Raw genomic sequence first — 15,506 nt, forward strand, 5'->3', positions numbered from 1 at the left:
ATTTCATTGCATTCTTATAGCTTTAGGTGGCCTGGAATAGTTTACATTGTTACTCTTATAGCAGAAAAATGGTTAATAGTTGTACTGGTACTGGTACTGGGAGCTCTGGTAGTGCAATGGATGGTGCAAGCCGCAGTGGCCTCCTGAAAAGGACCCTGGCACATACTTTCTTTTTTTTTAAACAAAATAAGCTGTGGGCAGAGATAAGTAAGTCCTCTCTAGGACCAACAATAGCTATCTTTGTTCCCCTGTTAGGTGTTGGGATGTGAAATAAGGCATGGTTTACAAATAGTTCTGATGTTTTCTGGTTCCCTTCCAAGAAGTGTCTGGCTGCAGTAAATCAGACATTGAGTGGTAGGCTGCTTGCACCCTGTGGTCTGTGCTGGATTTCTACATGGGATAACTGCATGCCACATTGATGCCAAAACTCAGCCCCAAAGGAGGGACACATTCAGACACGCTCTATAGTCAGAAGCTGGGATAAGAAACATTTCTGGAGGTTTGTTGCTGGCACGGTTCTGGGGCTGGTTGCAGTTGTTTCTGTTTTTACCACCTGCTCGGCTTCAGGGTACTGAAAGTGGATAATGGTTGTTCAGGGGTAGGGCTGTGTGGTTAGAGGTATTGTATGGGATTATTCTGCGTGCCTTTGCTATTTTTCCAATTAGCACACTAAAGGACGCGTTTAGGGCTTTGTGGCCCTTGTGTTGTTTTGGGTTCATTTGTTACATTGTTTAAATTATTAAACAACACTTTTGATAGGTTGATTGGCTCCTTTGTCCTCTCTGTGTACTTTGTCCCTTTGATACACTCGGGGGTACTCCTGTTCTTAGCCTCATTGGTTTCGGATCAGCGGCATTGGTGTTTCAAATTATTTTTTCAGGTGGCGAACTTTGTGTTACACCATCGCCACACTGATAACTTGTTATTTTTTGAGGCCTTGCCTAGTGACAGCCTCACTGTATTGTGAGTCTCATATAGTAAAAAAAATGTTTTTTAATATAAAATAAGTATTTACATACAGTCACAGAGGGGCTTTAAAAAAAACGTCTTTTTATTTAACAAGTGTCAGCAGCAGTATACAAATTACACCAGCAATGGCTAAAATACAAGCTTCTCTTCATCTATCCCGACCTTTCACAGATGGATATTTGGCAACAGTCCATAGCATAAGCGGATGCCCCCAGCTATCCGATAACCCCCAGTTCCCCCTGTACGTTTTTACAGAGGGGCTTCTGATCAGATCACTTCGCCCATTGGTCTGCTCATCTGTCATTCACATTTTGCTTCCGTCCACCAAGGCAAAGGATGGAGCAATGGACCATCCCACTTCCGCCATTGCCTCTCTTGTACTGTGAGCGGTAACATCTTTCCTGATAAAAGGGGCACAGCTACATGAAAAAGTGCACTGCAGTACCAGGACGGGCAGGACAATGTTTTACTTTGTAAAGTCTTTTTCTTTCCATTCTTTGTCATCGTTATTTTTTATTCATTCTTTTGTGTTACAACTTTTTATTCAAGTTACAACAATTTAAAGTCAATTGTATCTTTTTTTGGCGTCAATATGAATAATAATTTCCGAAAATTTGTATTAAAATTCAAAAGTCTTTTATACCTATTTCTAGTAGACCTGCTAGCTGGAAAAATCCAGTTCTGTTTTAATCAAATGAAATTTAAAAAAATGTATGTCAGTTTTTTTTACTGCACACTCACAACACCATGTTAAGGTGGCTTTATGTTTTCATGTTTATTTTCTTTTTTGGGGGGGCACATGCTTTAAGGCAAAAATGTAAAAAAATTACCTTTACACCAGTTTTTTAGGGCCACATCAATGGCATTGCCCTTTATTGTCCTTTTTGAGGACAGTTTCCCGAATTGAGTCTCCTGGCCATTATGAGGTTGACTGCTTCCGGCATGGCGTCGGGACACTGTATATTTTACAGACATCATCTGTGCACAAAGACTTTTAAATAGCAGCTTGACTTACATTTTTGGGACTATGTGACGAGATGGTGTATAATTCCCAGAAAGGTGTTTTTCCAAAACTATCCATAGGCTTTAAGGTCTGAAGTGGCTGACATGTATGTCAAAGTAGAGGTACATTCAGCAATTTAATATTCTAGGAGCAGCCACTATGTTTAATGGGCAGAGTCTCAGTGCTCCTTGACCTCTTCTTTGAGGTTCTGCAAAGCCCTAATGTCTCCACTAGATGGTGATTGTTAGAAACGGTGGCGTGAAGAAGCAATGAGACCATACCCGGTTAAATCTGAATCCCCACACCATCGAGATTAACAGCCACGGGGCTTAATAGGGCCACTCGGAAGTTGTGTGCAGACATTAAGTTGCTGCCTGTTACCAGGTTTGAGAAAGTCACCTTAGAACAGGGGTCTCCAAACCGGTCCTGGAGGGCCGGATCCATGCCAGATTTTTTGGATATCCCCATTGAGATACATGTAGTTATTTTAAAAATCTGGCATGGATCCGGCCCTCCAGGACCGGTTTGGAGACCCCTGCCTTAGAAGCTCCCAAGCTCCTAGGGCCAGGTCCCAACCTTGGCTGGAAATTGTGTAGAATGCCTTTGGTGTTAAGGATGGCTTAGGGAAGTCTCTTCTGCATGCCTTACAGAGGGCCATGAATGTAAACTAACACGTGGACCCAAACATCCATGGGTCAGACAGGGCCTTGCTTGTCTTGATGCCCACAATATACTGGTTCTTCACAGATCTTTGTACCCTTCCTTAAGAAAACAAGCATTTGCAATGCAATAGATCTAGCATTTATTAAAGTTAGAGCTGTTGGCGTTGCAAATGACAATGTTTTTTACTTTGTTTTTTTTATTTGCAGTGGAGTAATTATATTTGCATAGCGCTATTGCCTTTGGTAAAAAAAAGTCAAAAGTAAAAAACATTGTCATTTTCAACGTCAACAGCTCTAACTTTTAACAAATGTGAGACCTATTGCATTGCAAATGCTTGTTTAAATAGCCTGCTTTGTACAAACTTCCATCCGCACAGGAGAGGTGTGTTTCATAATCGTGGCTCAATATATATTAGGTCTTTTAAGATGCTAATATTGCACATAATACATAATGTTTTCATTGGGGCACTGCTGTATGGAAACCCATTCTTCATTAGTCATGCAGTACTTAGCTTGGAAAAAACAAGATTCCCCCCAAATCTCTCATCTTTTGAATAGGCAATAACAGCAATTTAGTGCATAAAGCACTTTCCCCAGGCTTAAATATTCACTCTGACTACAGAAAGTTTTCAGAGGAACACAGTAACTGAGAATTTCAAGAAGCAAATTATTTATTAACACACTAAAAGACAGCAAACCAAAAAACACATTTTCAACATATAGGGAATATTCGTATTATGTCTGTTCTATATTTCTTTGTGCATGGCTCCCATGAGTAAATGTGTTTCACCTTAATTCTGAGATGTACCAGAATACTATGGAGTCCTTATTTCATATTCTGTTATTGTGGGATGTGACAGGACTTCCATTCGCTGAGCCCCTGCCCAGTTCCAACCTACTTCTGAAGTTGCCTTCAATGAAAGTTCACTGAGCGGCAGCTTGGTGCCTGGAAACAGTGTGCCGAGCTGCTCAAAGTGTGTTTAGCACCAGGGTCATGGCTTTCAATAGTGCAGCAACTGCAGTGGCATGGGGTGGTGGTAGAAGTGTGTGGGACCTACTACACCCAAATTACTGCTGTAATGTACTATTCTAACTGTCATATTGTACTTTACCATCGTCAGCTAGGCTGAAGCTGCTGTGACATCCTCGCATTCCAGGGATGACGTAGGGGCATTCCAAGAGTTGAATAAGGCAGCTCATGTGTAAACTGTGCCTGGCATGAATGCAGCTTGGGGTTCTTATCTCTGAGAAGATAAATCATCTTGAAGGGTGAGTGATGATTACGGATGTGATAGGCCAGGCATCAGATTCTGCTCAGAGATGTAGGAACCAATGAATGAAACCCACAGGGATTTTGGAGGAGCCATACAATATCTTGGAGGACTTATGTACCGAGCTTACAGTGAGAAAGAAGGAGAGGAGATTGGAAAACGTACTTTTAAACCCTTTAAGCTGTGATTTACGCTGCAAGTCAACTACCCTGAGGCATAGACTGATCACCTGCAAAAGAAACATTAACTCTGGCAGTCTGGGAGTGAGGAAGAACGGCCACTAGGTAAAACCCTCTGCACAATAAATGTAAACCAGTATTGCTTTTGCTGAGCACAGGTCACTAATGGGCCAGTGAACGGACATGTTTTAAATGAGCGTGTGGGCCCCATCTTTGTGTGCGCGTGGCTGGCAAGCATCGCAATGGACACATTCTGAAGTAGTGCAATGCCCTACCTTTGTATGTGCGCATGGCTGGCAGGAGGCCCATCTTACATAGCACAGCCTCTGTTCCACAGTGCGTGCAGCATCTCACGTGACTGTGAGTGAGCAGTGGCCGACAAGTGCAATGGCAATCACGAAAGGCAACGGACTTGTGTGTCAGCTGACAGGAACTGGCGCGTTCACTTAGAGTGCTGAGAAAACTTAAGTGTTGCATGGTACCTCAAGGATTTGGCGCTGTCATGTTCAAGCTGAGTACATGTCACTAATGCACAGGGCGCGGAGGGGCGGGAAGGCGTCCTTTGGAGCCCAGCTGCTCGGAGGGCGGTGAGTTGGGACCAGTGGCTCGGCTCCGCCGGGTCCTGTTGACCCGAGGGGTGGAAGGACGAACGGGGGGCTGTGCGATAGTGTGCGCGCCCCGCTGTCTGAGCAAATTATCCACCCCTCTACCTCGGCAACCCCCGCGCGCAGGAAGGACCCACTCTGCTCTTATTTACTTCGGGTAAAGTTGGCGCTATATAAAAACGCATTAAATAAATAAATACAAATAAGAGACAGCAGCAACCAGCGAGCACGGAAGATCACTATTGACAACAAGCTGAGACAGGGAGATAAGAAGTGAAACAGAAAGCAACTCAGTATCCGGGCTGGGAGGGCGGGGGCTGCCCGCGCATGCGTGCCTTTTGCAACTTTTGTGGTGAAGAGGGAGCCCCGGCGCCAAAGAGGAAGTGCAGGAGCTGAAGTCCCGGGTCCCAGGAGGGGGCCCGGGTGAAGACCAGCTGATAGCACTGCAGGGCTCCCATGCCTAAGGAGAGAGCCCCGCGCCGTGCTGGCAGAGGAGCTGGAGTGCTTCGGAAAAGCACCGCAGCCAGCTGCTGTTGAGGAGGAGTTCCCCCCGCAGACCGGGTGAGCGGGGGATTCTCCATTTGTCTAATGGTTGTGCCGATGAAGGTACAGTGTACAAATGTATTTCCTGAGCGGACCCGCCATTGCGGGCCGCTCCAACGATGGGGCAAGAATTTTTTTTATAAGAAATAACTGAAAGTGACACTGCATGCTGGCTTGAAGGAAGGGGGACAAGAGATGTGCACGGCGCGTGCCTGTACGTGCACGTACACCTGCTGAAATCGCCAAAAGCTCTGCGCGTGCCCATCTCCTGTCCCACTTCCAAGGCAAGCCCCTAACAATAGAGCTCGCTGGCGACAGCGCTTTCGCCCTGATTACGCCAGGCTCGACCTAAAAATCTTTACCCAGTGATGCTAAAAGGAACCAAGGAATTGATTATAAGATTAATCAACCTGTAGAGTGCAGAGTACAGACTGGAAAATGGTTGCCTGAAAGTATGAAGGGGTCTGTGTTATGTTATGTAATTCTATGTTAACATTTGTACTAGTGCTGTTATAGTGGCTAGAGTGGAAAGTCTTGCCGGGATCCTAGCTCAGTCAGATTGGGATGCTTTCGTAAGAGGGCTTCTTTGGATGCTTGGCTGTGCTACCTCATTTGGTGGCTGATTAGGTGTTTCTTGCAGTACCACATGAACCATCAATGTCACGGAGACCATGGCAACAACTCCACTCACCGGCTTCAGCTCTGTGATGTCCCAGTCCAGATATTCCGCCACACGCATCATCTGCGTTATAATGCGATCCACTTCCTGCAAAAGACAGAAAACAAGGGCATGTTGGTTGGATGACAAGGACTGGCATCACACCATGAAGGTTTACACTAAAGAAAGGTTGAGTTAATCTGATGAAGCCACTGACCCCTCTCATTGTGGAGAAAAGTGAGAGCTGGGATGAGAAAGATCAAGACAGAGCAGAGGGAGTGCTCCGGCATAGCATTATGTGTATGACAGAGGCAGCACTGCGGGGTTTCCAGACAACCAGCTGAAGCTCAGAGACAAAAGATGCTCCAGGTGACAAAGAAATACATTGTCCTCTCCAGATGGATAATTTTGGGGTCAGAGAAACAGAGAAAGCCCCTTCAGTGTATGTTGGTAAAGGGATGTATGATGTTACAATGCATGCTTTTATAACGCATGCCTTTACAACGCGGTTTTTACAACACATGCCTTTACAACGCATAGTGCTTTGGGGCGCTGGATAGTGAATAGTTTAATTTACTATTCCAACTCCAGTCCCCGTGGATAGTAGGGAAGGTGTTGGATAGTACATTAAACCTATTCCCTATCCTAGAGCGCCCCCCAGCGCAATGCGTTGTAATGGTTTGCGTTGTAAAAGTTGCGTCGTAATGGTAGTGCGTTGTAAAAGTTTCATTGTAAAGGTTGTTTACCTTGGAAAAGCAATTGACGACAGAGAAAGGAAAAAACATACCAAACAAAAGTGGCCAAGAGCCGCCTTAGCACTGATTATACTCACTGAACTGTCTAGGAGGCCATTCCCATCCTTATCATAGAGTCTGAAGGTAACTGCAGGAGAAACAGGAGAAAGAAGGTATTACAAACCACATATAGAAAACAAGAGAGGATGAGAGGATGTAGCCTTACGGCTAGAGCAGTCGACGTCGAGACAGGGGAACCGAGTTCGAGTCTCGGCAACGACGCTCAACATTCTGTGATTCTAGGCAAATCACTTAATCTCCCTGTGCCTAACAAAAAATGAATGTGTCCTTGTGTAACGATACTGGTGCTATTTAAGCGCTCTGAACCCCGATATCTTTGGGGCTAGATCACCCTATATAAAACTCTAAAAATAAAAAATAAAAGAGGGGGTTACGGCACATATTACTCGACTGAAAAAGGTGAGCAGACATTAGAGACTACAAGAAGACGACAAACAGATATTAACAATCAGAATAAGGTGAAGAGATATTATAAACCTTGAGGAAAAGACGACCAGGAATTTGGAGTTAATATAACACACAAGCAGAAATCAGAGGAAAGAGAACAGGGTTAAACAAGCATTTGCAATGCAATTGATCTCGCCTTTGGGACCTTATATGTATTTAGCTATGCAGCACATTAGCCTGTGTGCTGAAATATCTACTGTTCTTTAACATGGAGGGAAAGTAAGAACCAAACTGCGTGACACGCCAGGTATGGGAACACATGGAGAGAAATATTGCCTTTCAACAGGAAATGGTATAGTCCAAAGCTCTGTTTTTAATATAAAATCTGGGTCTACAGTGGTCATATCACTGAAAATACAAGATTTGAAAAAAATATTATTGTCTACGGGTGCTAAAGTGATTCTGGTATTTTACTGACCTCTGCTCGTCGTTTTTCATCAAGACAGCTAAATAGAGGCAGATGAACAGAAAAAAAGTTCCTAAGCGAAAGCACACCAGTCCTAGGGCTGATCTCCAGAGCCCACAAAGTACATACACATAAGTAAATACTAAATTATATACAGGAGTCTCGAATGTTCAACCTAAAAATGAGAAGATAAGCAGATATTGAATAAATCAATAGAAGGTACAAGGAGATGAGCGACTAAAGGGAAAATATGGGGCGAGATTAGAGACAAGCAGAAAAGAACCAAGAGACCAAAAGGAGAAAACTAACAGAGATTCAAGATCTCAAGGAGAGCTGAGCAGTGATCAGAACCACAAGGCGACTATAATAAAAGGCCACATACGCGAGAAGCAAAGAAAATTGTAGACCAATAAGAAAAGAAAAGAAGAGCATGCAACAAAAATCAGAGATTATTAAACACGAAGGCATGAGCACATATTTGTGATCACAATTAGAAGGTGAGCACTGACTACAGGCCACACGGAGTAGACAAGCAGGGTTTAGAAATCACAAAGAGAAGACAAGTTGAGAATAGAAAGTACATGAAGATGAGCTGATATTAGGGACCACAAAGAGAAGAAAAGAAGAGATTATATACTACACGGAAAAGCAAGCAGGCATTCCACGAAACAGTCAGATGGCGATATGAGATTACCTAACACCGAGAAGCCAAACACAGATTAGGGACCACAAAGAAAAGATAATCAGAGATGAGACTCGAGAAGCAGAACAGGATAAGAAATTGCAGACCACAACGAGAATTCAGAGAAGAAATTAGAGAACACAAGGAGAGAGTAAGCAGAGATTGACCACCACCAGGTAAAGAGGAGTAGACATCAGTGGCCAGAAACAGAGGGTGAGCATAGAGTAGACGTTATAAATAGAAAAGAATACCAGTTTAAAGGACACAAAAAGTTAAACAGAGATCAAAATCTACAGAGATGAAGATCAGAGGTTAGATACTAAAAGGAGAAGAAGATAACATTTTACAGACCATAAAGAGAATGGTAGAAGAAATTGGAGAAGGTAAGCAGGAATTAGAGACTGCAACGATGAGGCAAACAGAGATTGGAGAGCACCAGGAGAATTCAAGCAGAGATTAGAGATCATATGGATACGACAAACAGTAACAAGAGATCAAAAGGAGAAGAAAAGAAGCGATGAGAGACCACAGGGAGAAGAAGAGACTAGAGAATACAGGAAGAAAGCAAGTAGAGATTAGAAGTGCCATGGAGAAGGTAAATTGAGATTAGGATCCACAGTGAGAAGAGATGAAGAGAAGGATTATAGACTACAAGCAGAAGCGGAGCAGAGATTAGAGACCACAAAGAGATGAAGAGTAGGATTATAGACCACAAGTAGACGAAGAACAGACATTAGAGACCACAAAAATAAGATAAGTATTATATATCACAAGGAGAAAATGAGCAGAGAATAAAGACCACAACATTAAAGATAAGATAAGACGACAGCAACAAGTCTCCCTGATAACAAAGAAGCAAGTCCTCTCTGGAATTTAGGGTGGGAAGTATCTACCCCCTGCCATTGTTGACCTTCTTTTTCTCTTCCAAGTGCTTTTTCAATGTTGTGCATTTCACTGCGCACTGTACCGATGGAATCTCAGTCACACAAACTTCCGTATCAGGGGCATGATGTGGAGTGAAAGGAGTCCACCTCATACTTCCTGGCACTGCTAATAAGCTGTTCCTCTTTTGAAACCACATTTCCTATTTTAGGAATTTCACTCCATTCAGTGCCAATGAACTCTCAGACCTACAACATTTCTGGTCGACTTCTAAGATGGATGTGACCATGTTCGAAAAACCAGGCTTCCCTTTTCTCTCAAGCAGGCATGTTAATGTGGTTGATTCTTATGGTTAAGATAGTGCTGTTTAAAATGGTATGATCTGTAATAGTAAACTTTACTGGGGCAACTGACGACTAATTTTTTATTTTATTTCTTTTTTACTTTTTTCTTGAAAACTGGCACATTGGTTACACAGAATTTGTTTTGTTTTTATTTTTATTTTATTACCTTTTGAAATATGTTTTTGTTTATTTAATACATGAAATAACAAATAAGAGTATAGCTAATGCCAGATAGGCTGCCGTAGTCAGTAATCTTGCTATGGAATGTGATGGATATTAACTATGTTAACCAATTTTTATAGTTTGCTGTATTTTTAACATGTGTTAATGATTTACTATATTTGTGTTGTATATTCTATTAAGTTATTTTACTAAGAAAGCACTAAAGATTACCTTTACCAAACAAACGTTTCTTAATGTCCTTTACATTTTAATACTTCACCTCACCCCTTTTGCACATAATGCACTCATAACATGATATGTGTTTTCGTAAAGTGCACTGTCATCTAGAAGGGTATGTTCATACTGAATAACGGATGTTTATTACTACCCAACACAATGGCACTCACTGTATTGGCCTTGGAAGGATGAAAGGCTGAGTGGACCCACCAGGATTTGAACCTTTGACCAAGGGGTCAAACACAGGTCACTGCAGATGATACATGTGTCCACTGAGCCACCAGACACAGTTGCTGACTCATTGGCTTTCCTTTACCAAACAAGCTTATACAAATGGCAGGTCTCTCTGGAAACTGTTGTTAACCATTTTAGAGCCTGGGTTTTAACACCCAGCTACCAAAGAGACCTAGTGCTCGCAATATTCAAGGAGTGGGCTTTGGGGCTACCCCTTTCATCCACTGGCTTTCTTTGACTCAGCCGTTCAACAATTGGCTTGAGACTTTGTCAATCATGTCTTGCCTCAGTCCAGTGGGGAGTTATCCCTCACCAAATGCTCCTGATTTTTTTACCCCCCCCACACCCCTCCCCCGCCCCGAGGGCTGGGATTAAACTGCATGCAGGACTACTTTACAACTGTGGTCCTCACTGTCTACTCCTGCTAGATCCCTTGCATGTGTCTGGCTCCAAGTGGCTAATGCGCCCTGTGTTCGCAGATTAAACTCAGACCTATTGGCTTTGCCAATGGTTTCATTATCATTGCTGCATACCATACTCTAGCTATGTGATGTAATACACGATGTAGATATTATTTTTAATCAAGCTTGACGTTTATTATATGTACATTTATGTGGGACTTGTGTTTAATTGTTTTTGAAAAGATATACACAAAAAGTTTTTTAAAAATGTACATTAAAAAAAAAACCTTGGTGAGCCCAGAGTATTTAACCCATTGCCCTCTTCCAACAGAAGACATCAACTTTAGCTCAGGGAGAAATGGAGGAAAGGACCATGCAGACTATTCCCAAAGGCGCCAAACACAGGCCTGTACCAGGTCCAGACAGCCTCAATCGCCTACAGTGCGTGGGTGAGGAGGTGGGCATGGCTCCTTTAGCCCTCCAGGCACAGCCTACATCACCCATCAGAGCATGAGTGGGGCTAGTGGTTAGATATAGTGAGGTCATTGGCGATGCTTGTTTGAAGCAAGATCAAATCTCTGGAGAGCGTTGGTATGGCTAGGAGAGGTCTTTCAATCTTAACCTTGAAAGTGGGCATGAGCCCAGTTTCTAAAGGAGTCTTAATTCTGGAAGGTACCATGCTTCGAAAGACTCTTAGTGCAGGCACTACACACACCTTTTTTCTGAGCTCCCTCTCTTATGCCCCCACATTCTCAGTCCCGCCCTACCCCTCAGTTTTAACAAGTTTTGTTTTATGGAGTATCATTGTACGATTTTAGTGGTGAGTGGAGCCCAACCATTCTGCAGATGGAACATAATTAGGAGGGAATATCCTTTTCTTTTCATGAGACTTGTAATATGCTGTAGATTTCTGTCCTCATTTTGGAACACAAGGAAACCCGTAGAGGGGCCTTCGGACCATGGGTTAATTCAGTTATTATAGGCAACAGGGGTCCTAGGGATTTAGGATGTAACAAGAGATGCTAATATAGACCACAATCAGTACTATATTTTTTATCGCCCAGCCGGGCGAAGAGTAATTTATTGAGAATAACATAGAATTACATTGACCAGGAGAAGGTCAAAATACATTGACCAGGAGAAGGTCAAAATACGAAAAACAAGATAGGGTACAGTCCTGTACCTATCCCGCAAGGTTGGAAAACCAATAGAGTCAAGCAAGGTAGAAAAAAGGAAAGAGGTTTTTCAGGCAAGAAAAGATTTTTGGGGCCAAAGGATGGCTTGCGATTTGAATGGATAGTTTCGCAAAATACATCCAACAGTGTCAACACATTAGATCATATGTAACACTGTTCAAAGCGTCGACGTTTCGATCCCTAAGGGCTCTTAATAAAATGGGATCATCATCAGGACCGGCTGGGCGATAAAAAATGTAGATTTCTCTCCGACAATCTCGTAAAATATATCTGCTGCAAAAACGCAGTATATTTTAAGCAGAAATGTGGATACTTTTCGGTTAAAGGAGATATACAGAATTATTTTTGCTATGCACAGAGTTTTTGAATAGTACCTACATTGCAGTTTATCCTCTGCCCGGCCACCTTCCAGTAGAGAGAAGTAGCAGGACACGTCATCCAGGCTGACCACCAGGTTCTTGTCTGGAAAAAAACAAGGTTGCCCAAGAGGCAACAAAAAAAAGTAAGCACAACGCAAGCATTACCCATGTCAAACCCTAAAACAGATATTGATGCTTTTGATGGGCCCTCCTGGCCCTGACCATTTAAACACGTTGAGAAAGGTACTTCACGAACGAATTCAAATGGATAATATAGATGTTTGCTTTGGAAACCAACTGTCATTGGACCATCCAGGCCTTGAAAGAGTCTTGATGACTCAGGCACTTTGAAAACCTTATAATGAGAGGTGTCAGAAGGTGGTCGAAGAGGGCCTATTTCCAGGAATTCCACATGAGATTAATTTATAAACAATAATTATTTAGACAATCAGTGATTATCCTGAAAATCTGATATGGACAAACACTGGGCACTCCCACATAAAATGCTATTTTGCATGCCATGTTACTTCCATTCTCTCAGCCCTGTGACATGCAGACCCAACGCAGGTGGGCTGCAGTTTTAAGCCCAGATATAGGCTGACCCCTCACCTGGTTCTTTGTTGATGTCTGCCGGCTGGCGGGTCTGGCTGGACTCCGTCTGGAAAGACATGAAGAGCCGCTTACAGAGTTCATCTGAGATCTCGTCTGCTTCCAGGTATGTCCTCATGAACATCTTGAAACCATCGAAATCGATGGACTGGGCAGGAGAGAAATAAGAGTTATGTAGAGCCATCAAAGCTTGGAGAGCGGACCATACACCAATACTCTAGACCCTACCACCAAATCACCATATCGCTCCACGGTTTCACTCTGGGGTTTGGATCATTTCTGTGGATGATAGCTCTCAGAGGTGAATGTGGGCTGCATGATACATCTACAAAGCCAATTATATGCCCCTTGGGGGAGGGGGGGCGGGGGTAGGGGGAAGTATGTTCTGACATTTCCTGGTACCCTCTTAGATGGGTCCACTCAGGTTTTAGAATAAAAGAAAGGACCCACCCTTTGAGGCTGTGGGAGTTGCATGCTACTTTAATGGTGATTCCTAGGAGCAACCCTCCTCTCACACCCGAGAGGGTTCATTCAATCAATCAATCAGGAGTTTGTTAAAGCGCGACTACTCACCCATGAGGGTCTCAAGGCGCTAGGGGTGGTCATTGACCTACCATCAAGGGGTTCTAGACTGCCTCACAACTAAACCATAAATGCTCCCAGAAGCTGCAGAGTCATGCTGACCTCCGGCCCCTCTGCCAGCAGGTTCTCAGTCTCTGATCTTTTATTGCGGTCTCAGGGCTCTAAGTTTGTGGTCTGAGTTCAATTTCCTGGGTGTGTGTGTGCTCTGATCGAGCAGAGTGGGAAGGGATGTGTGGTGGGCTTCTCAATACTCTCCAGAGACACAGAAGAGTGGCCCAGGTACTGTGACCACATGCTGCCAGGGAACTCAGGCCTGCTAAATAAAACATGCAGAATAACTTCAAGCAAGCACCAAATCCAGAGGACAACCCATCAGCTGAATTTCCTTCACCACATTATGGTAAAATGGATTCACCTACGGATTTATAATTTTCTCCTGAAATTGGAGGATTTGCAGTACACTCGGACTGTAAAATAGGACCTCAGATTAAAAGGGAGTAAATGGGAGGGATGGGGCAACGCCTCAACCTTACAAAGGTAAAAATAGACATTTATTACAGCACTTAGTTGCTGTGAATGTATTATATGGAATTCAATGGAAAACATTCATTAATAGTAGGGGCGTAGCACCGAGTGTGTCACCCACCGAATAGCCTGTCAATACTGTATTGGGCCTGTCACGGCAGGCCTGTAGGGGCACCATTGTGCCCCTGCCTAGGTTGGCATCACTTAGGCCTCAGCCTAAGTGATGATACTTTGAGTGGGTTGTCACATACCCTGAGGGCATGCCCCAGGGGGGGGAGGTAGGCTGAAGGCAGGGAAGGTACATAGGGATGTTCCTTGTCCAGGTAGGGAGGAACCGCCCATGTGGGGCCTCCCCTACTTTAGATTTCGGCTTCCCATGGAATACCCCAGGAGTGTTGTCGATTCTCTCATGTGGCCTAAGGCCCTGAGCATGTCCTCACTGTCAAGGCAGTGGGGAAGTGCATGCGCCTTCCTAAACAAGCTAGGATGAGGCGCTGACCCGGTGTTCAGAAACATGGGCCGGTCTGCCAACGCAGACCAGGGAGTGCGCACCTGTACCTGAGAAGTATTAACTATGAGTCTGGGTGTGCCCTGGCCCTAATGCTGTTTTTGAATATGTGTCCAGCCTGCAGTGGCAGGCTAGAGGATGTGCCCTGGCACCTATGGTATTGTGGATTGGTGCCTAGTCTGCCATCGTGGGCCAGTGAGTGCATACCTACATCCCCAGTGTTGTAACACCTAGGTCAGGCTTGCCGATACAGGCCTGTGTCCGAAAGATTGCACCTACGGTGTTAGTGGAAGGTGCCCAGCCCGCCATCGCAGGCCGGTGTGTACAAGCGCACCCACAAGGGGGTCGACCCGAGTCCAACGGGGTCGGGCAGGTTGGGGAGCACACATGCGTACCTAAGGTGCTAGGGCCTGGGTAAGCTTATGGCCCGGTCTGCCATCGCAGACCAGTGGGTGCACACTGGCAGCTATCATGAGTAAACTCAAGCACACCTTGCCATTGTAGGCTGCTGTATGTGTGCACCCGCACCTAAGGTGCCCGTGAATGCCTGTTGCCTGCCATCGCAGGCTTGTGCATTAGCACAGACACATGTAGTAGTTAGACCCATGACCAGTCTGCTGCGCAGACTTGTGCGGGCGCACTTGCACCCCTGGTGCTGGGGACTATGTGTCCAACCTGCCATTGAAGGGCTGTGAGAGCAGTAGCGCACGTGCGCCCAGGTAGTGAGGAACTGCCTATGAGGCCTGCTCTTCCCATAAGTGAACATGGGGAAGTGGTTGGTTACTTCGGGCTGCAATAGTGGATTGCAGTGGAGCAACCCCAGAATGTTTCCCATCAATGGATGCAACATGCCAAACCCTTTCCATTGGAAAAGGAGGTTTTGGTATAATTTGCTTAGGAATGCCACTTAGAGAATATGGACATTGCTATGCTCTAAGAGTATTGTGTGCCATGATACCTGGCTCCAGTTGACACCAGGGTCAGGGGAGCACATCTGTACATTCTCCAAGTGGTAGCCATAAACCTTGAGCATCCCACAAGAACAGCACACCTTTGTCATTTGAGGGCCTAATGGGATATAGTGGTTTGGCCCTACTAAAGATTAAGATCTGCATTCCGTGGCCCCATGGCAGATAGGCCTATAAATTAGGGGAGACATCTGTGGTTCAAAGGGCAACCCCTTAAACCGCCCCTAACTTCGAAGACACGTGATAGTATAACTATGGG

The 15,506-nt window shown here is 44.4% G+C and overlaps 1 protein-coding gene across 8 annotated transcripts in view; it reads right to left on the reverse strand.

The window, feature by feature from the left end:
* Window positions 1–15,506, reverse strand: part of DGKA (diacylglycerol kinase alpha) — a 458,241-nt gene that overhangs the window by 130,000 nt on the left and 312,735 nt on the right. For all 8 annotated transcript variants that reach the window (XM_086963960.1, XM_086963920.1, XM_086963969.1 and 5 more), the window contains 4 exons: window positions 12,665–12,812; window positions 12,075–12,158; window positions 6,723–6,772; window positions 5,924–5,998 (listed from right to left, as the gene is read on the reverse strand). In XM_086963960.1, the coding sequence (XP_086820086.1) occupies window positions 5,924–5,998; window positions 6,723–6,772; window positions 12,075–12,158; window positions 12,665–12,812 (357 nt within the window). The remainder of the gene's footprint in view (window positions 1–5,923; window positions 5,999–6,722; window positions 6,773–12,074; window positions 12,159–12,664; window positions 12,813–15,506) is intronic.

Source organism: Lissotriton vulgaris, chromosome 1_1 (genome assembly GCF_964263255.1).
Source record: "Lissotriton vulgaris chromosome 1_1, aLisVul1.2, whole genome shotgun sequence".
NCBI classification, from domain to species: Eukaryota; Metazoa; Chordata; class Amphibia; order Caudata; family Salamandridae; genus Lissotriton; species Lissotriton vulgaris.